Source organism: Schistocerca gregaria, chromosome 9 (genome assembly GCF_023897955.1).
Source record: "Schistocerca gregaria isolate iqSchGreg1 chromosome 9, iqSchGreg1.2, whole genome shotgun sequence".
Lineage (NCBI taxonomy): Eukaryota > Metazoa > Arthropoda > Insecta > Orthoptera > Acrididae > Schistocerca > Schistocerca gregaria.
In genome coordinates, this window is record NC_064928.1 from 133,389,746 (window position 1) to 133,411,114 (window position 21,369).

Below are 21,369 nucleotides of genomic sequence, written 5' to 3' on the forward strand. Positions count from 1 at the left end.
ATTTGGTCATCAAGCTCTCAGTAACAGGCCACAGCCTACCAAATCAGCAAAAACTTGGAATCCTACGTTGAATTCGCTGAAGGAAATATGGGGTGTGATGTGTACAAAAGGAGCAGCAGCTACCTTGACAGCTTCGTGCATCAATAGATGTCTGGTGGTGATAACAAGAGACATTGTCGGGATGTTCTGCCAGGTACGAGCATAAAGTAGCACACGTGAGAAGACATCACACAATTTTGTTTTGTGACCTCTTCCACTGTGTGAAGTGTATGATCCCTTTCTGGAATTTTTCAAATAATTAATGGAAGAAAACACTAGAAGAACAGCATTATTACTTTCACCTTTATTAAATACCTTATAATTTACACCAGATGATGTACAAAATAAACTCCAAATTACTGTAACAACACAGTGCACCAGGCACACATTCATTTTCTAAGTACAACAATCATACCCCAAACTATAACAATGAATATATTGAAGACCAACATTTAATTTTAGCTGCTACAAAATTATGTCACAGATAACAATTATTTAATTCACTTCTTAAATACAACAATTTAATTTAAAAGAGACAACAAATAACATTTTTAAGTACAATATTTGAAGTAGCTGCTGCAAACATGCATAACAATCATCTATATTTCAACATTCTTACAAAAAAATACAACATAAAAAGGAATAACTGATTGTAGATAATCATGGATGGGCTACATAAAATAAATGATAAAAATCAGCAGCTGTAAAAGGCAGATTTTTTTCCACCTACAACCAATTCCTGCATTTTACAACAGCATAAATGTATGCAGCTCTTTTCCCCAAATTTGCTGCTTCAGAGTATTAGTGTCATTATGAATTCTTTTAAGAATTGAGGCACAAACAGATGAATAAAAACAAACAAAAGCAGGAATATTCAATTTGCTCAAGGCTACCAAGTGAAAGAAGAAAGGGGGATAGGGAGGAGAAAAAAGATCACGAAAGAAAGAAATAAACTGCTGATTGTTTGCAACATTCCTAGACTCAAAACCCTAAGCAAAAGAAACAGTGATGATAGCATTGATTTAAAATCATGTCAGAAAAGACGGCAGCTAATTCTAGGTGATTCTCCATAAAGCCATGGTCTCATGTTGTTAAACCCCTGCAGGATTGTTTGAGGGACAATGATTTGACATTGATTGTTAAGTCAAAAAGGCAATGCATCTTTGACTGAAGAAACAATCAAAAATATATTCTTTTGATGGAATATTTACATTGCAGTGTACTGATCTGAGAAAAATACTGAGAAGCACGACTATGTTGAGAAATTTTCATTTTGTATTTCCTTATATTTGTAACCGCAGTACGCGAAAAAAGTGACACTCGGCATTTGAGTTAACTGAAAGATGAAAGATTAGGGTTTCATGCCCTGCTGATCCTTGTCCCCAAACGGGGACAGCCCGCAAACAGAATTCTACCAGCCAGCTTGGACTGAAAACATAACACACGAGGATCGTGGCAGTGAGTGTAGATGGCACTCGGAATATCACGCAACACAGATACCCGAGGATGGGGTCTGTCAGAGCAGATTGCAGATGAAGCAGGAAGGCAGAGGGAACAAATTACAGACCTGCTCCATCTGACAGTCAGTCTCAAGTAGCACTTTATAAAAGCAATGTCACCAAAAAATGAAAGGAAGACAATGATGTCCGATTGTGCAAAGGACAACTCGAGAATTTCAGCAAACTTCTGGAAAAACCTGAAGAATTAAATTGACAGAAACCTGTTCTGGATTGGTAACTTACAAAATAAAACATTTTCAATCTCTGGACAAGTCACACACAAGAAAGTTAATAGGCCTTTAAAAAAGAGGATACCATAATGATGAAACATGTCAATGAGCCTGGCCAATATGCTCTACACCTGAGCAAGTGTCAATGAAGTGGTGCACCTTTTAGGAACTGTTAAAAGGTGTCATTTTACATCAATGAACACAGCAATGTCAACCTGATCCTAGGAGGAAAGAGCTGATATACACTATTTATTTAAGAATGAACACTTCACCTCAACTTATCACAGCACAGGACCATAAAAAATTGAAACAATAGAGAAACACAGAGGACACTACCACACAGCTGGGGGAGGGCACAGAGAGAGAGAGAGAGAGAGAGAGAGAGAGAGAGAGAGAGAGAGAGAGAGAGAGAGAGAGAGAGAGAGAGAGAGAGGGGGGGGGGGAGAGAGAGAGGGGGGGGGGGGAGAGAGGGGGGGGGGGGGAGAGAGAGAGAGAGAGAGTGTGTCTAATGTCCTACTTACTCACTCTTTACTGGAAACAGGATAAGAGAGGAGGTGGTGTCATATCAAAATTGTAGAGAACATGCACGAGAAAAAGTTTTGACAGTAGCAAATTAACGTACTTGCTAGGGCTTATTATTTGTTTTAAATATCTCTCTCAAATTAATCAGGTATTGGAAAAAGAAAGATTATTTTGAATTGAGACTTAAAACAGGATGGAAACAGGTACCATACTGGCCTGAATATAAGCTACACCATTTCTACAAAAAATGTCCAAAAAACTTAAGAGTATACTGCACACTCCATAAAAACTGGGACTTTTATTAATCACAGAAACCTCAACTGCAGTACTTCTTAAGTTTGAAATGTAACAAAAATATGACTACAGTTTGTAAATCAATAGTTGCGTATGAGGTAGCAATGCAAACATTCTCTTTGTTGATATCCCATTTAGGTAGTGACTACAGAGTGATCCAGAAAAATATAGACACTCTCTGAGAGTGATTACCTTTGGAACAAAGTGTTATATGGCTGCAATTTTGAGTGGTAGCATAATCCACTGTTTTCCCAACAGATCTTGTTGCGTGGGTTTCCAGCAGATGACAATGCAGCACTGAATGAAGTACAACTATTGTTTGAGCAATGCAAGGCTGTACTGAAGTGGTACTGTAAGTACGAAAACATGATGCAGGTATAATGGCAATGGCATAATGTGTATGGAACTCAGCCACCAACATATACAACAATTTATTGTATTTGAAATAAATTTTAAGTCGACGATACTGTTTAAAATGTGCACAGGGAAAGGTCCACCGACCGAGAACATCAATCTCCAGTTTCCAGCACTGCTGTATTGCAACATTTTTCTAGATCTCAAAAATCTGTGAAGCAGGGTGTATGGGGAAGTGGGGTAAGCCGATCAAGTGCATGATAAATTCTGAAGGCTGCAAAGTGGAAAGTGTACATTTCAAGATTGTTTCACACTATGAATGAGGACAACCCGAATCAAAGGATGGAGCACTACAAGTGATCTGAAGGCATGCTTCACGAAGATGAATGGTTTGCAGGGAAGGTTATCTGGCCTAATGAGGTGCAACCTGAACGGTATTGTGAACTGCCATAGCTGTGTGTACTGGGCTGCTGAAAATCCTCATATTCACAAGGACAAACATGTTACTTCACTTGGTGTTAATGTGTGGTGTGGTCCGTCATAGCGTTGTTTCTCTGACCCATTCTTCTTTGAAGGTACATAACTGGTGAGGTGTATCATATGCTGCAAACACTGATTTTATTAGCCATCCAAGAGGTGTTTGGAAATACAAGATTTTTACCTACAAGACTGCACTCCGCCTCACCACTACAGAGATGTCAGATCCTACTTAGATGAAAATCTACCTGGACGATCAATAAGTCGAAGAGGAGCTGTCAAGTGCCCACCAAGGTCTCCAGACCTTACAGTTCTCGACTTCTACCAATGGGGGACCTCGACACACTGACAACTGTACTTCAGCCAACAATTCAGCAGCATCAATGTTACTCGGCTGCTAATGGGTGTCACTTTGTAAACACAAAATGATCTTCCTCCCATGCAAAAATTTTGACACTATGCCATTTTGTTCCATCAATATTGACTATAAAAGAGTCTACATTTTTCTGGACCCTTCTGTATTACCATTCTCACAGTTTCACTATTTTAGACAATGGGACAGGCACAGTTTTCTCTAACTAAAGAATAAAATTTGTTCTTCCCCAATGAAGCACAACATTGAGAGAAAATTTGGAATTCAGTACAGTTATGATGCAAATTTCAAACTCACAGTTATTCATCTAAGAGATGTGTTTTTTAAAGGTACGGTTCAAGAAATGCTGCACGTGCAATGCCCGGGATTGTAGCGACGGCACTGTACTTTGGGAGGAGAGTGACAAAAATACTGACATTGACGAAACAAGAACTGGTAGTGAAGTTAACAGTGTCTTACATGAAAACTGCAATTTAAAGCTTTGTTTTTATGTGTAATTTATCTACAGTGTAATACAAAAAAGTGGTTAAGGGTAATCACATTTTGAAAAGCTTTTGTAAATGGGTAACCTGACAGATTATTTTTCATTAAGTTTCTCTCTTTTTTGAAATTAAAGGTGCAACTTACATTCAGGCCAATTCGATGTGTATATAATTTATGATAACTACGAACAGAATTTGAAATTTGCCTACATCACACGACAGGTATACTTAACATATTTCACTGACCCATACAGATGCTCATGTCCGGTGGAAGTCTCCTCTAGTTCCCCCACTTTTGGCCAGAAGCATTATTTCAGATATCACAATGTCATGACTCACAGCTTTGCACATATCGTACACTGTTAAGGCAGAGACCGATACAGCAGTGAGAGCTTCCATCTCCACCCCCGTTTGCCCTCTACACTTTGCCGTGCCAGTTATAATCACACAGTTGAGAGCAGAGTCCAGTTCAATGTCCACAGCCACCGAGGATAAAGATATGTTATGACACAGAGGGATAAGGCTGGACGTCTGCTTGGCCCCCACAATTCCAGCCAGGCGAGCAACGCTAAGTACATCACCTTTCTTCAGGCCATTTTCTCGTACGAGTTTCATCAGTTCGGGTCCCACAAAAACCTTTGCTCGTGCCGTAGCAGTCCGTTCTGTCACCGGCTTCGAACCCACGTCGACCATTTTCGCCCTGCCGGTCCGGTCGACGTGAGTCAGACTTCCGAACTGTGCTCCCGAACTGCAGAAACGGCGAGAGAAGACAGAGGGCTGTGCTCTGTGCATTTGTCTTGTTAGGAGTCCTGCATTGCACATAATGCTTGAGGTACAGGGAAGCAAAAGAAACTGTTTTCTAGATTCAGTCACTACACTCAAATTATGTGATAACAACTGAGACATCTGTGTATCTGACACAAACAGGGGCGGAATATTGGTATCTGAGAAGAAGTACATTTGAAAATCTTGTTTCTGAAGGTTTAACAACTTCCGTCTTTGTGCCTTCACGACATCACTGCAGCCATCAAGTTCAGTGCCACCTGGAACAAAAATACGTGCTGTAACGAAGAGCTCTTCATAATCTGAAAATAGGTTAACTACAAAAGAATTTTTAAGCATTCATGTTCAAGACAAGTTCTTTGAACATTAATGATCTGTGACGATTCTTTTCTTTCCTAAGCTAAGGTCGAAAATCTGTTTTGTCTGCAGAAGTGTGCAATATTAATATTACACAAAGTTGATAGGTACATCTCACATAAATCTCCTCAGTGGCTTTAGATTTCTCAATCTTGCAGGAGTGGATACAAGGGGAAGTCGTGGCAATGGTGCTAACTACCACCCACTTCCCAAACAACATATTATACCACCCAAGAAGGCAGCATTGTGGTGCGTTCTGTGCAGAAAGAGGTGAGGAATGCTTTATGGTGCTGTCTATGTGTGTTCTCTCTCTCTCTCTCTCTCTCTCTCTCTCTCTCTCTCTCTGTCCCACAACTCACATTCCAGCCGCTTCCAACACTCGTATCTGGCACTGTGCCTGCTTCTGACTCTGCCTAGCAGAATTTATGCGGTCGGAAAACTATCGCTGTTGCTTTCTAATGTAATACTTGTCATGTTTCCTTTATGCCAGCCATTGTGAACGCTAATGGCTAAGTAACCTCACCATACCTAAATGCCTTGTATCGTACACGCAACCCAAAATGCACACTACAGGCAGATGTGGCAGAATGACACGATGTCTTTATATTTTTTATTTCACCAATTTCCAAATTTCACAGATAACTTTCAGAGAAGGAGGTAGCGCAGAAACTGAAGTGTGTCAAAAATGGCAAGTACTTCCAGAAATGACAAGCTACATATAATAAAGGACACTTTTCAGTTGCTTGTGCTAAAGTCTGCCCACGAGGACATGCTTTTGGTCTGACTGACAATATTCCAGCCGGGTAAAGCTGCACGCCACTGGGCCGACCATAACAGCTGTCAACAACAGATCCAATACAACAACAACAGAAAGAATGACTTCCCGAACACAGTTGGAAATCACTGACAGAAACAGTATTTCCCTCATTCACATGTGTCTGCAGACCTCTGTTCAGTCATAATGTTTACTGAAATAATGATGGCGAGTACACACTTTGACAGAGTTCAACTTGGTTGTTACGTGATTGTTCAATTTTTTCCTTCTTTCCTCCTCCCTTTTCTCTTCCCAAAATCTTTTCATTCTTTGACTGTGTTCTTGTTTCCTTTGATATGTTCATATTTTCTCTGTTTTCTTCTTTCCCTTTACTTCAAGTTTTATGTTCATAATTTTGTTTCTGAATTTGTCTCTTATTTATCATTTCCATTCTGATTCCCGCTTGTTTTAGCCTTGTTCTATTTCTTGAAACCAACTGGTTTTTTTTATTAAGGCATTTACTACATCCTAAATCCCTTTGTGAATCTGTCATTGTTCGTTGTGTGTATGTGTCCACAGAATGTTAGTCAGTGTTTTCTGATCGTGACTGTGAGTCTGCCTCTGTGTTCTTATAATTCTCTGGTTGATATCTTCGTTTATATATCATCTCTGTGGACTGCTCCAAAAAATTTTCTGAGGATTTTGCATTGTACTCTTTCTGCTTTGTGGTGCCTGGTCCTCAGATTGTGGTCATTTCTGATGCAAAGAGTGCTTCTGATACTATAACTATATCGTAGCGCATGTGTTTGCCTTGTACTGAAATGTTTCTTTTATTATAATGTGTCCATGTCAGTTTGTACACTTTCTGAAGTTCTTTTGTTTGTTCTATGTTTTCTTCCTTCTTTGATCCACCTGTTTGCATTGTTACTATTATACTGAATCATTTAATATATTTTTGTGTGTTTATTATTGTTATTAAAATTTTACATGTCTGTCGTATGCTAACAGCGAGGTTGCTAGCGAGCTACATTTTTGAGGGAAGCTGGGTGAGGGGGAGGGGGGGGGATGGAAACAATAACAAATTGTCACTCCCCCCCCCCCCCCCCCCCCAAATAACTAAACCCTAGATGCCAATACATTTGCTCTGTATAGGTGTTTGTGTCCAGAAGTAGGAGTCAATTAAAAAAAGCAAAACAAAGCTTCATGTTCTGGCCCACTACAGAACCATATGACCAACCACAGTGTCATCCTCTGCAATGGCATCACTGAAAGCAGTATGGGGGAGGGGGGGAGGGGAGCCAGCACACCCTGTTCTGGTCACTCACTCCAACAGTTCCTCAATGGGCATCACAAGGCTTGGTGCACCTCGTTCCAGTCCTCCCTCCAAGGAAAACCACGGGCAGTACGACGGGTGAGTCGCAGCTGAGCAGCTGCCTGCCCCCTGTACCCGCAGTAGCTGCGAGAGGACATTTGTGTTACACATATGCTAAAACTGGCGTAGCTGCCACAGGACACTCTTTGGAGTGTCACTAACAAGCACATACTGATACACACTTCACAGCGCTAGTTAGCCAAGAGTTCTGGCTCAAAGTTCCTGCAACTGTGGTTGCAACTTCCACAGCATGACTCACCCATTCTTTAATAGGGTATTCCAGTGTCAGGGGCACGTTCACATTGGACAACACTGTCCAGTACAAGCTGCTGTCTTCCACCCGTGCTCTTGCACTGCGCATTACATCTTGCACAAATAGGTCATAAGGGTTTCCCTCTTCTGTAGGTACACTAAAAAAGCAAAATTGTCTTTTCAGATGAAAAAGTAAAATTTTCGTGTATCCACATTCTACCCTCAATAAAAGTATCCTTATGCCTGTGAGACGGCAGATCCACTGAGCAGATCCCACCTGACGACTCGTAGCAAGACTGCAGCACAAGAGGCAGGAATGCCATCTGTTCTCGTCAACGTTTCTGTCTTGCTTTGCCACTTATCAGTAAGTGATGAACCAACTAAATCTGGACTTTGCCGCCACCAATCGAGAGGCATTGGCTCGGAGACAGCAAGAGCCCATTGTCCAACTGACGGGTGGAAGCAACACAACAGCAACACCAACACCAGTCACACCACCAGTGAATATACTAGAGAGGCCCTCAATATCACCACTGTAGTCCTCGAGCTGGAAGTGACAGCTCCGTGGAACAAAGATGGACCTTGGAAGTTGATGGGTCAAAAATGCAATCAGCAGCAACATACACGAACAACTGAGCCTACTGACTCGCACGGCAAATGCAGTGTGCTTTTGTCAACACCAGTTCCGAGCATCGGTAACATGGGGGACCATACAAACAATTCTGCAGCACCTCAACAACACAATACTACCCCAGCCATTATGCAGAACACTACACCGACTGCCTTCCCACTGGTCATAATACGCAATTACACTTGCCTCGGCAAGCTAAACAAGACATTTGTAGAATGTCACTCCCCACCATATACCAAACACAAAACTCACAAGGGATCATGTATCACTGTATGCATGCAACAAAGCAGATTGCACCAATCTCCTGAACTTCCTCAAAGCTGGGGGAATTGAGTATCATAAATATAGCACCCACAGGGGAAAAACTCGAATGTACGCTGTCAAAGGAGTTGACATCACAACCCTCAATGACATTCTTCATGATATAATCTGTGAGAGCACGAGATGAATTCTGGGATTCGCGACACACAGACTGCAGCCAAACTATTTAGTGGAGTTGGCCTAAACAGCTTACTCCTGCAACTTTCTGAAGCAGATGCTCCAGCTTCACATGGTCGTAGTAGAAATATATGCACCTCCGCGTGTCCCCAAACAGTGCTACCACTGCCAGCAGTTTGGCCGTGCGACACCCGATGTGATCTGGCACACGGTGCCGCAAATGCACTGGCAACCGTGTAGCACGACACTTTAAACTTGGTACAGCTATCGAATGTACCAAATGTGGAGGGGTCCATGTGCAAACTACAGATGGTGTGCAGCATACAAAGAAGCTCTAAGGTGCAAACGTGCCAAAGACAGACAGGTGGTAACCAGAACAGCTCCAAGACACTCCCCACCTCCCAACCAGCAAACCAGTAACGTGTGGATGGATTGAGGATGCACAGAGCTCCACAAACTCATGGCACACTCCCCCAACAACAAAACCACAACCCACACCTGCAATGCTAGAAACTGCCCCTGTACTGATGACAACACTGCCAGTCCCAGACACCACCAAGTCAACTGTGTCTGTGCCAGATTGTGACACTCGTGATATCACAGAAGACACGCCCAAACTAGGGCAACCATAAACACATGAAATGAAAAGGAGGTACCAAAAAAACAAAAGAGGGGACACTATCACACCACAACAAATACACCAACAACAGACCAGTCAAACATAGGAACACATTCAAAGGAACAATGTAACTGTAACTCACACTCTTGCCCCCCTCACCACAACAGTAGCACAGGTGACCCCAGATGAAATACGAACCATGAATAACACACAAGCCAGCCCATCCTGTACACCAACACAAGGACCACCAGCCACTAACACCACCGCCAACACTTTGGATGACATAACAAACATTCTCACCACAATCAGAGGCATAGTGGAGACACTACTCCCTACTCACGCGGCTTAAGATCCTCTTGAGGGTCTTCATCGTAACACGTGGCACAAACTTGTGACAGCTGCACCCAGCCAGTGCATGGCTGCTATACAAACTGCTATCACCACACTGCCCACACTCTTCCATGGATAATACACCACAACACACAAACAACAGAACTTTGACCCAGATGCTATTCTGAAATGCAGATGGGATTGGCAACAAAAGGGCAGAGCTAGCTGCATTTATGGAGGAGAAGGGAATCTGGATTGCTCTCGTGAACAAAGCTGAGCTCCAGTCACTCAAACAACTACTCTTCCCAAGATATTACAACTACTGTACTGACCACCTGAAGGGACAACTGTGGGTGGAACAGCAATAATCATATATTGAGACAAAGAATACACAAACATCAAGATCTCTGAACCTGAAAGACTAGAAGCCACAGCTGTTAGGGTCAAGTTCAACTGAGTGAACACTACACTGATATCGATATACAATTGATCTGGTAACATCATAACAAGCGATATCAGCACAATACTCACCATAGCATACTGACTAATAGCCACTGATGATCTTAATGCTAAACACACTGCTTGGAACTAACAAAGATCAAACACCAATAGCAAAAATCTATATGAACATGCACTACGCCAAAACTACATTACACTAGTGCCAGCTGGGGTGACACTTCAAACAGGAAACAGAGACTAGATGTGATAGGCATTACAGTCACAATCAACATTTTAATTACACACGATTTGGCCTCACCAAACACCTGTAATACTTTACATGGAAGAAACGCTGCAGTATGATGAATCTCACAGGATACTGAGCTACAAGTGCGTGAATTGGGCATTGTTCAAGGAAATGCTTGAAAGCCGTATCCCACAAATTCCCAAAATTACACAAAGCAAGAAACTTGATGAAGCTGTCAAAGCCCTTACTACCACAGTTCAGGATGCAATAGCAGGCACCATTACAGTACTTATACCACAAGAATGCTCAATGGCCCTGCTCCCAGAAATGTAAGGGCTGATGTCAATGATAGATCATCTCAGGAGATACTGGCTGTACAAACAGCATATTAACAGGATCCAGGGGACCATACAGGGTAAATTAAAACTTTTAAGAGCACAAACTGGGACAATACACTCGTAGGGCTGCACACCACATGACCTGGAGTGTGGCAAATAGCTGTCTACTCCACCAAGAGGAAATACTACACACCAAGTTTACAAATACCTTACAGACTAGAATACTCCATGGAGGAGACGCATTAGCTGACGACCAGAACACTAGCAACATCATTCACACTGAATCTGGCTCCTTCCAATCCAACACCGCTACTTGAAATGGACCAGGAGGTTACATGGCTTGTAACCCAGCCCAAGTGCAATGTAACAATACATACTGCTACACATGAAATTACACAGGTTATTAAGCACAAAACAGCTAGAAAAGCTCCTGGTCCCGATCACGTTCAAAACTGTGTCCTCCAGGAGTTCATGAATAAAGCTATAGACTATCTCACACACATCACAAATACCATTCTACAACGTCAACGCTTCCCTGTCCTGATGTTCAGGAAGCCAGGGAAATACCACTCCCTACCACAAAATTACTGAGCCATCAGCCTGCTGAGCCCCCTGAATAAGATTGTTGAGAAAATGACTCTCAAACATCTTGCTATGCCCTGCAACACCAATGACTCCCTGAGACTGGAGCAATTTGCATTCAGCAATCACCACTCCACAACACAACAATTCCTCTGTGTAGTAGAACATATTACACACACTCCCAACACCAACAAAGCTACAGTAGCGCTGTTCCTGGCCTTCAGTCATCTACGGCACAATCGTCTCATCTGCAAACCCTGCAATGCTAGTCTCCTCTACGAGCTCATACATCTTACACACTCATATCTCACCAACAGAAGCTTCAACACTGATGTTCAGGGCAAACAGTCAACACGACACAGTATACAAGTGGGGGTATCCCAAGGCAGCGTCCAAGGGGCCCTCTTGTTTAATCTCTACGTCAATGAATTTCCAACTGAACAAAACACGATGGCAACCATCTACGCAGATGACACTGCCATCCTAGTGCAAGACTGGAAACTATCAGGCATAATTCACGACTGCAAACAAAACTGCCGAGCCTTAGCTGGAATGACAGTGTGTTAAAGCAAACGTTGACAAGTGTGAAGCAGTTCTGTTCACTGACAAACCATAGCAACTGCGCAAACATTAAGTGTTCTCACATACCCATAAGCTCTGGAATGAAGATTAAGATCGCAAGAGCAAAGAAGGCAGTGAACGGACTGTCAGCCAATAGCCCGCTGGCAAGGACCGCACCACCAGGAGCAGGTCCCTAGACAGAGAATATAAGTGCCGCCAGCCTCGGACACTCAGTATTTGGACAGGATTAGGATGGTATACAGACAGGCCTAGCACAGAATGCTACAATAACAGTTATTGGTGATCCACAAACTGTGTGTCAAACTTGCACGAACATTGTATATAGCAAACTATATACTACACGTCGCCTATCGCTTGCGACACCATTGTAAATTCCAGGTTAAGCATTGTCAATCTTCTTATTTGTAATAAAAGCTATTAATGTTGTTTGCCTGAATTGTTGTATAGCATTTTGAGAATGCAGCATCCTTTCGGCACCCTATACAAGACGAGTGGGCAGGACCCCCACATTAAGACTGCAGGCAAATAACACTATACACACACCCAATACGTTTCAGTGTGAAAGTCAAGTACTTCAGTGACAGGCCAACTGAGCAAATGCAAGGCTCAAACAGTGTTACTCTAAGCTCAACAGGTAAAGCACACTGAACAGGAGGGTATCGAGGTCCGTGTACATGACACTGTTTAGACCTATGATGATACATGCAGCTGCAGTCTGGGGTTACGTGGCTCTGACATGCCCATGCCACCTACAGGTGATACAGAATGAAGTGCACCACAGTCCACACACACTGTGAACCTTCACAGAGAATACTGCCTTGAGAGACACTCGGACAATCCCTTCATTCTTAACCTGGGAAACAACGACCTCAACTACGAGTGGAAACAGAACGGCAAAAAAAAAAAAAAAAAAAAAAAAAAAAAAAAAAAAAAAAAAAAAAAAAGTTTCCTTTACTGCTTGTTCAACATACAGATAGAATAACATTGGGGCGAGGCTACAACCCTGTCTCACTCCCTTCCCAACCACTGCTTCCCTTTCATGCCCCTCGACTCTCATAACTGCCATCTGGTTTCTGTACAAATTGTAAATAGCCTTACGGTCCCTGTATTTTACCCCTGCCACCTTCAGAATTTGAAAGAGAGTATTTCAGTCAACATTGTCAAAAGCTTTATCTAAGTCTACAAATGCTAGAAATGTAGGTTTGTCTTTCCTTAATCTAGCTTCTAAAATAAGTCGTAGGGTCAGTATTGCCTCACGTGTTCCGATATTTCTACGGAATCCAAACTGATCTTCCCCGAGGTCAGCTTCTACTAGTTTTTCCATTCGCCTGTAAAGAATTCACATTAGTATTTTGCAGCCGTGACTTATTAAACTGATAGTTCGGTAATTTTCACATCTGTCAACACCTGCTTTCTTTGGGATTGGAAGTCTGAGGGTATTTCGCCTGTTTCATACATCTTACTCACCAGATGGTAGAGTTTTGTCAGGACTGGCTCTCCCAAGGCTGTCAGTAATTCTAATGGAATGTTGTCTACTCCTGGGGCCTTGTTTCAGCTTAGGTCTTTCAGTGCTCTGTCAAACTCTCCACACAGTATCATAGCAGCAATTTCATTTTCATTTACATCCTCTTCCATTTCCATAATATTGTCCTCAAGTACATCACCCTTGTATAGACCCTCTACGTTCTCCTTCCACCTTTCTGCTTTCCCTTCTTTGCTTAGAACTGGGTTTCCATCTGAGCTCTTGATATTCATACAAGTGGTTCTCTTTTCTCCAAAGGTCGCTTTAATTTTCCTGTAATCAGTATCTATCTTACCCCTAGTGAGATAAGCCTCTACATCCTTACATTTGTCCCCTAGCCATCCCTGCTTAGCCATTTCGCACTTCCTGTCAATCTCATTTTTGAGACGTTTGTATTCCTTTTTGCCTGCTTCATTTACTGCAATTTCATATTTTCTCCTTTCATCAATTAAATTCAATATTTCTTCTGTTATCCAAGCCCTCATCGTTTTACCTACTTGATCCACTGCTGCCTTCACTACTTCATCCCTCAAAACTACCCATTCTTCTTCTACTGTATTTCTTTTCCCCATTCTTGTCAATTGTTCCTTTATGCTCTCCCTGAAACTCTGTACAACCTCTGGTTTAGTCAGTTTATCCAGGCCCCATCTCCTTAAATTCCCACCTTTTTGTAGTTTCTTCACTTTTAATCTACAGTTCATAACCAATAGATTGTGGTCAGAGTCCACATCTGCCCCTGGAAATGTCTTACAATTTAAAACCTGGTTCCTAAATCTCTGTCTTATCATTATGTAATCTATCTGAAACCTGTCAGTATCGCCAGGCTTCTTCCATGTATACAACCTTCTTTTATGATTCTTGAACCAAGTGTTAGCTATGATTTAGTTATGGTCTGGGCAAAATTATACCAGGCAGATGCCTCTTTCATTTCTTACCCCCCCAATCCATATTCACCTACTACGTTTCCTTCTCTCCCTTTCCCTACTTCTGAATTCCAGTCACTCACGACACTTAAATTTTTGTCTCCCTTCACTATCTGAATAATTTCTTTTATTTCATCATACATTTCTTCAATTTCTTCTTCATCTGCAGAGCTAGTTGGCATATAAACTTGTACTACTGTGGTAGGTGTGGGCTACGTATCTATCTTGGGCATAATAATGCATTCACTATGCTGTTTTGTAGTAGCTTAACCGCACTCCTATTTTGTTATTCATTATTAAACCTACTCCTGCATTACCCCTATTTGATTTTGTGTTTATAACCCTGTAGTCACCTGACCAGAAGTCTTGTTCCTCCTGCCACCGAACTTCACTAATTCCCACTATATCTAACTGTAACCTATTCATTTCCCTTTTTAAATTTTCTAACCTACCTGCCCGATTAAGGGATCTGACATTCCACGCTCCGATCCGTAGAACGCCAGTTTTCTTTCTCCTGATAACGACATCCTCTTGAGTAGTCCCCGCCCGGAGATCCGAATGGGGGACTATTTTACCTCCGAAATATTTTACCCAAGAGGACGCCATCATCATTTAACCATACAGTAAAGCTGCATGCCTTCGGGAAAAATTACGGCTGTAGTTTCCCCTTGCTTTCAGCAGTTTGCAGTACCAGCACAGCAAGGCCGTTTCGGTTAGTGTTACAAGGCTAGATCAGTCAATCATCCAGACTGTTGCCCCTGCAACTACTGAAAAGGCTGCTGCCCCTCTTCAGGAACCACACATTTGTCTGGCCTCTCAACAGATACCCCTCTGTTGTGGTTACACCTAAGGTACGGCTATGTGTATCGCTGAGGCATGCAAGCCTCCCCCACCAACGGCAAGGTCCATGGTTCATGGGGGGGGGGAGGGATAATAATAGTAACCCTGACATTTACATAAAGAGGCGTACCTACAGCAGTTCACTGTCTTTTAAACTTTATTTGATGCATCCAGAACATTAGAGATATACTGCAATGTCAGTAGGACATATTTACTTAGAAAAATCGTACACAATACACTTGCCTCCACTGAACACATCCATGCCCATTAATGTACAGGCAAAAATCCACAAAACCTAACAGTCTAGAAGTGGAACAAAATGAATAATATTTTTCAAACACAGTGCTTAAAGTTTCACACTGCCCTCACAGCTTGCATAGTTTGTTTTTAACCTAGTTGTGGGCACATTTTTGTAGGAACCCCGTAAAGTTAATTGTTTTGGTATCATTTTAGAAGTGCAATCAATCAACTACATTTAATTTTTGATTATTTTATTTTTGTGATTTAGGAGCAAAAAACTATAGTGGTAAGTATACTTCCAACTGTCTTTAGTAAGCTATTATGAGTAACTAATACATGTGGAAAAAAACGAATTTTCTGTTTTTATTTGACTATTTGCTACTATTTTACAATCCTAGAAACTTCATTTAACACTACTTAAAAGAAACGAGCTGAGACAAGTCACAATAGCATATATTGCAGAATGAAGCAATGTATTCTGTGTAACAAGTGACAACAGTACTAATTGTTTAGCATATTACCACAAAAGGTCAACCACTTCCAGACGAGGTACTACATATTCCCAAGAGCCTAGTAAAACAACTAAATTAGTGGTAAGTATGGTCAGTTGGTGGTAAGTATTCTTTCTGCAGTCCAAAAAAGAAATTAATTTTGTGGTAAATATATTCCCCATGTATCATGCAAAAATTACTTTGGTAGTAAGCATACTCCCCAGTGGCCTTCAAAACAACATTATTTGGTGCCCTATATAGTTTCAACTGCTTCTGAATGGAACAAGCGACATTTCATGACAATTAAAAGCTATATTTCATAACAGACAGAAAGTTCAGCTGGTGCAGCAAACTAACATCAAGTGCCAGGTGCATACAGAGCTGGTATGATGTATTCTCAGGAATACAGTAAAGAAATACAGTTGATGGTACATACACTTCCCACATCTCGTGAAATGGTTAAATCAGGGACTTCTCTCACAAAATATCAAGCGAGGTGGCACAATGTTGAGCTCACTGGATTCACATTCAGGAGGACTAACAGTTAAAGTCCATGCATTACCCGTTCATCTCAGAGTAGCCCTTTCAACCTACAGCCTCAATTATCTGCTAGATGTATTTCAATCTCTGTTTTCCTCTACAGTTTTTGCTCTCTACAGCTCCATTTAGTCTGTCCAGACTTGGGTTTCCTGTGCTTCCTCTAAATCATTACAGGCAAATGCCGATATGGTTCCTCTGAAAGGGCACAATAAATAGCCTTCCCATCCTTGAAACAATCAGAGTTTGTGCTCAGACACTAAAGACCTCAATGTTGATGGGACATTAAACACTTATCTCCCTTCATTTCTCCTTTCTCAATATTCTTTTGTCCACCAGAAATCACAAAGTACAACTGACTGTGTAATGTAGGTGACAGCGAACCTGCATTCTCATTTACTTTGCACTAGTTTACTTCTTTTTGTTATGAAACATAGCTTTTAGGGCTGTGAGAAGTATACAGCCCACCAAATAACAGCATTTTAATGGCTCTTGGAAAATATGCTTTCCATCAAAATAGGTTCTCAAAAAGGCTTGGGAAGTACACTTATTACAAAATTAATATGTCTTTAGTGAATCTTGGGAAGCATACTTACCAAGCACTTAGTGGTTTTACAAAACTTTTGGGAATATATATTACCATCTGTAGATGTACCTGGTATCTTGTGATAGTACACTGTACCAGATGCATAAAAATTGCTACAACAAACAGTTTTTGTTTGTCGTTAGATCACTACTATCGTCACTTGTGTAGTCAGAAAAAAATTTGTGTCATTTTCACAGTGGGAAATTCACTTGCCACCAAAATAGCAGCTCACAAAAGGGCTGTAGGAGAAATACACTACCACCACAGTTTTTGTCCTAAACCACAAAAATAAAATTATAAAAATAAATAAAGAAACTGATCACAGTTCCAATATAATATTAAAAAATTTAACTTTGCAAAGGGATTAAAGCGTTAATGCTTAAAGACTGCCCAAGCATTGTCACTTTATAATAAGAATGTTTGTCAGCCTGGAAAGTTACCCGCACAATTGGCACACGCTACAGTGACATCATATGAACATTCCACAGCCTTTGCAGTAATAAAATGTTAAAAATCTGCACTGCAGAAATTGCTCACAGCCAACAACTGACGACTGCTAACTTCAATTTATAGCTGACAGGTAGTATCTCAGGGGAACTTACTGTAACTGCACTGTGACCTTTTTTTGCAGATAATGGGGAGAGCTGTGTTGATTCACACGGTACACAACCATCTCGACACACTCAGTGGGGTCTCTAGATGTCCATTATGTACTAAAGTACAAACCCCCGGGGAATGTGGTGCACAAAGAATCATAGTGTACATGGAAACCGGTGGATGGAAAGCGACATTCTTTTCGAGGAGCACTAATGAGAAAATTTAGAGGATTGGCTGTCGGAGCTGACTGCAGAACAATCTACTGCCACTAATGTACATTCCATGTAAGGCCCATGAAGACAAGTTTAGAGAGATTAGGGCTCATTCAGAGGCATATAGACAAGTCATTTTGCCCCCACTCTGTTTGTGATGCAACAGTGTGTCCTCCAGCATACACCATACAGTGGCTTGCAGATTATGTACGTAGATGTAGATGTAGAAAGAAGACGAGTGAGGGAACACCTAGAAAGGAACGTGGATCAGTGGTATTGTATTCCTTTCACAATAAGTGAAGCATTTCTTTGATACCTGATTATCCTTGTCGAAGGGTGTGGAAACGGGCAGATACCAATGCAAGTCTCAAGTATGAAGACCCACAGATTCAGCAGGTAGTTGGGTCAGTCTGGTTTTTGTCTAGTGTCACCTATGGATATCAAATGCCTCTAATAACTAGTAAGTATAATTTGAGAGCTGTGCAGTATCAGAACTGAATCCTCCAGCCTACTGTCTAACCAACATAATGTCAAAATTTCAGCAACGGGTCTCTCGACAAATAGTGCTCTACGGCATTGGTCCTGTACTTGGCATGCATTTATTGTAACTTCTTGCTTAATGCAAAGTCCTAAGCAATTACACAAAAGTACGGTAATTCCTGTATATAATAAGAGTAAAAGAATGGACCCACAACATTAGAAACCAATATCCTTAACATTGGTTTGCTGCAGAACTCTTGAATGTATTTTCACTTTGATTTCCATGAGACAGAAAAGCTTTTGTTCACAAATCAGCACAGATTTAGAAATCATCACTCTTGTGAAACTCAGCTTGCCCTTTTCTCACAAGATATCCTGCAAATCACGGGTGAAGGGGAACAGGCAGATTCCACATTGCTATTTCCAGAAAGTGTTTGCCACAGTACACCACAAAAGACTGTTGATGAAGGTCTGAAATTACAGATTAGGTTTCAAGATATGTGAATGACTGGAGATGACTTTTGTGTAGTAGAAGCCAGAATGTCGTCCTTGATGGTGAGTGTTCATCAGACACAGGGGTATCAGGATTATTCTCAGGAGTGCCCCAGGGTCACCTATACGATCACTCTCATTCCCTATATAGACTGATGGTCCAAAACATTATGACCTGCTTAATAGCTTGTTTGTCCATCTTTGGGACAAAATACATAACTGATTCTGCATATCAGGGATCAGACAGTTTGCTGTTAGGTTTGTGGAGGTATGAAGCATTAGATGTCTACACACAGGTCTTGTAATTCACGTAAATAACATATCACTGATTTGCATACGTGGTAATGATGCTCGATAGTGACCCAGATGGGTTCTTTAGGTTTACATCTGGTAAATTTGGCCACCAAGACATCAACGCGATGCCACTATAATGCTTTTCAAACCTCTGTAGCATGATTCTGGCTCTGAGACACAGACATTTACACTGCTGAAAGATGACATCGCTGTCGGGGAAGACATCGAGCATGAAGGGACGCAGGTGGTTCACAGCTGTCGGCATGTCTTCGATTACTAACATAGGTCCCATACAAGTGCAGGTGAATATCGCCCAAGCATAATACTGCTCCCACCAGCCGGAATCCGTGGTGTGCTGCACATTTCGAACTGCCATTCACCTCGGTGATGGTTTTTGTGGAGACACCTATCAACCTAGTGTAGCAAAAATGGGATTCACCCAAAGAGCTGACATTTCCATTGATTGATGGTTTAATCCCTATGGTCTTGTGCCCACTGCAATCATAACTGATGACGATGTTGGGTCGACATGTGAACATGTAGGAGTGGTCTGCTGCGGAGCTCCGTGTTCCAGAATTTACAATGAACAGTGTGCTCTTTCAGCAGAGTTGCTACAAATAACTGTCTATCCTACATTGCAGCCAGACATGCCTCCAATCCCCAAGTACTGTGAAGAGTCATGGATGTCTAACCATTTAGCACCGAGTGATAGATAGCACATGAACATTTGACCAGCTTTGCCACTTCTGATATGTGTATTCACAGGCTCAGCATAATGATAATCTGCCATTTGTCAAAATCACTTATCTCAACTGATTTCCCAATTTTCAGCCCATATTTTCCCTAGGTGAGCCCCCGTCTGTGTCTGCTCTATTTACATATTTTTCTTACCACATCACATGCCCGCAATGCCACCAGGCAGCATCCAACTCGCAGTGAACAGTGGTCATAATGTTTTGGCTAATCAGTGTACATAAAGGATCTGACGACCAATATGGCCAGCACTATGTGGCTGTTCGCTGATGACGCTATTGAGTATGAGCAGATATTGTCATTGAGTGACTGTAGGTGCATATAAGATGACTTAGACAAAGTTTGTGGTTGGTGAGATGAATGGAAGCTTACTGTGAATATAAAAAAAAAGTAGGTTAATGCAGATGAGAAGGAAAAAAGGTCCCATGATGTTTGAATACTGCATCAGTAGTATGCTGCTTGACAGTCATGTCAAACAAATACCTAGGCATAATATTGCAAAGCAGTAAGACATGAAACAAACACACAAGGGTGGTTGTAGGGAAGGCAAATGGCCAAATTGGTTTATTGCAAGAATTTAAGGAAAGTGTAGCTTATCTGTAAAGGACACAACACTAGTGTGGCCCATTCTTTAGCATCGCTTGAGTATATGGGATCTGCGTAACATCGGATTAAAGGAAGACATTGAGCCAATTTAGAGATTTGTCACCAGTAAGTTTGACCAGCACATAAGTATTATAGAGATGCTTCATGAACTCAAATAGGAACCACTGGAGGGAAGATGATATTCTTTCCACAAAACACTATTAAACTATTTAGGTACCTCATATTTGAAGCTGACTGCAGTACGATCCTACAGCCACCCATGTATAATTCATGTAAAAGCCACAAAGATAAGAGAAATTAGGGCTTGTACAGAGGCATATAGACTGTCATTTTTCCTAGCACTTTTTGCGAGTGGAACAGGACAAGGAATTACTTACGTGGCTTGTGGGTTTTTACGTAATTTTAATCAGCATGATAGCTACATTTTTGTACATGTTTACTTTGAAGGAACTAAGTTGTGTTGTTCTTTTTTAATAAAAACAAATACGAAGCTCGTGCTTATTCACTCCATTCCTAGCTGATGAAAGTATCTAATGTAATTATCATCTTTCTCATGTTCCCAGTACCTCGGAAAGTCTCTGTCAATTGTATTTCTTTTTATTTGGCATTTATGGGGTGGACTCTTGGAATTCACGAGCATCTATTCTGTTATCAGAAACATTACATTCCCTTCAGACCATTCTGCTACTCAAAGATCTTGAGTTGAAGACAAAAGTTCACCGATGAAACACCAGAATTTAGCTCTCTCTCTCCTGCTCTCACCAATGCAGATATGATGGAGACTGTTTGACAGTTCACCGAAA

General features: G+C 41.4%; 1 protein-coding gene across 2 annotated transcripts in view; it reads right to left on the bottom strand.

The window, feature by feature from the left end:
* Nucleotides 1-321: 321 nt before the first annotated feature.
* LOC126291800 (molybdenum cofactor biosynthesis protein 1) overlaps nt 322-21,369 on the bottom strand; it is a 135,059-nt gene continuing 114,011 nt past the window's right edge. The window contains exon 8 of one of the 2 annotated variants that reach the window (XM_049985497.1): nt 322-5,313. In XM_049985497.1, the coding sequence (XP_049841454.1) occupies nt 4,529-5,313 (785 nt within the window). In that variant the 3' untranslated portion in view covers nt 322-4,528. The remainder of the gene's footprint in view (nt 5,314-21,369) is intronic. The other variant, XM_049985498.1, reaches the window with a different exon arrangement.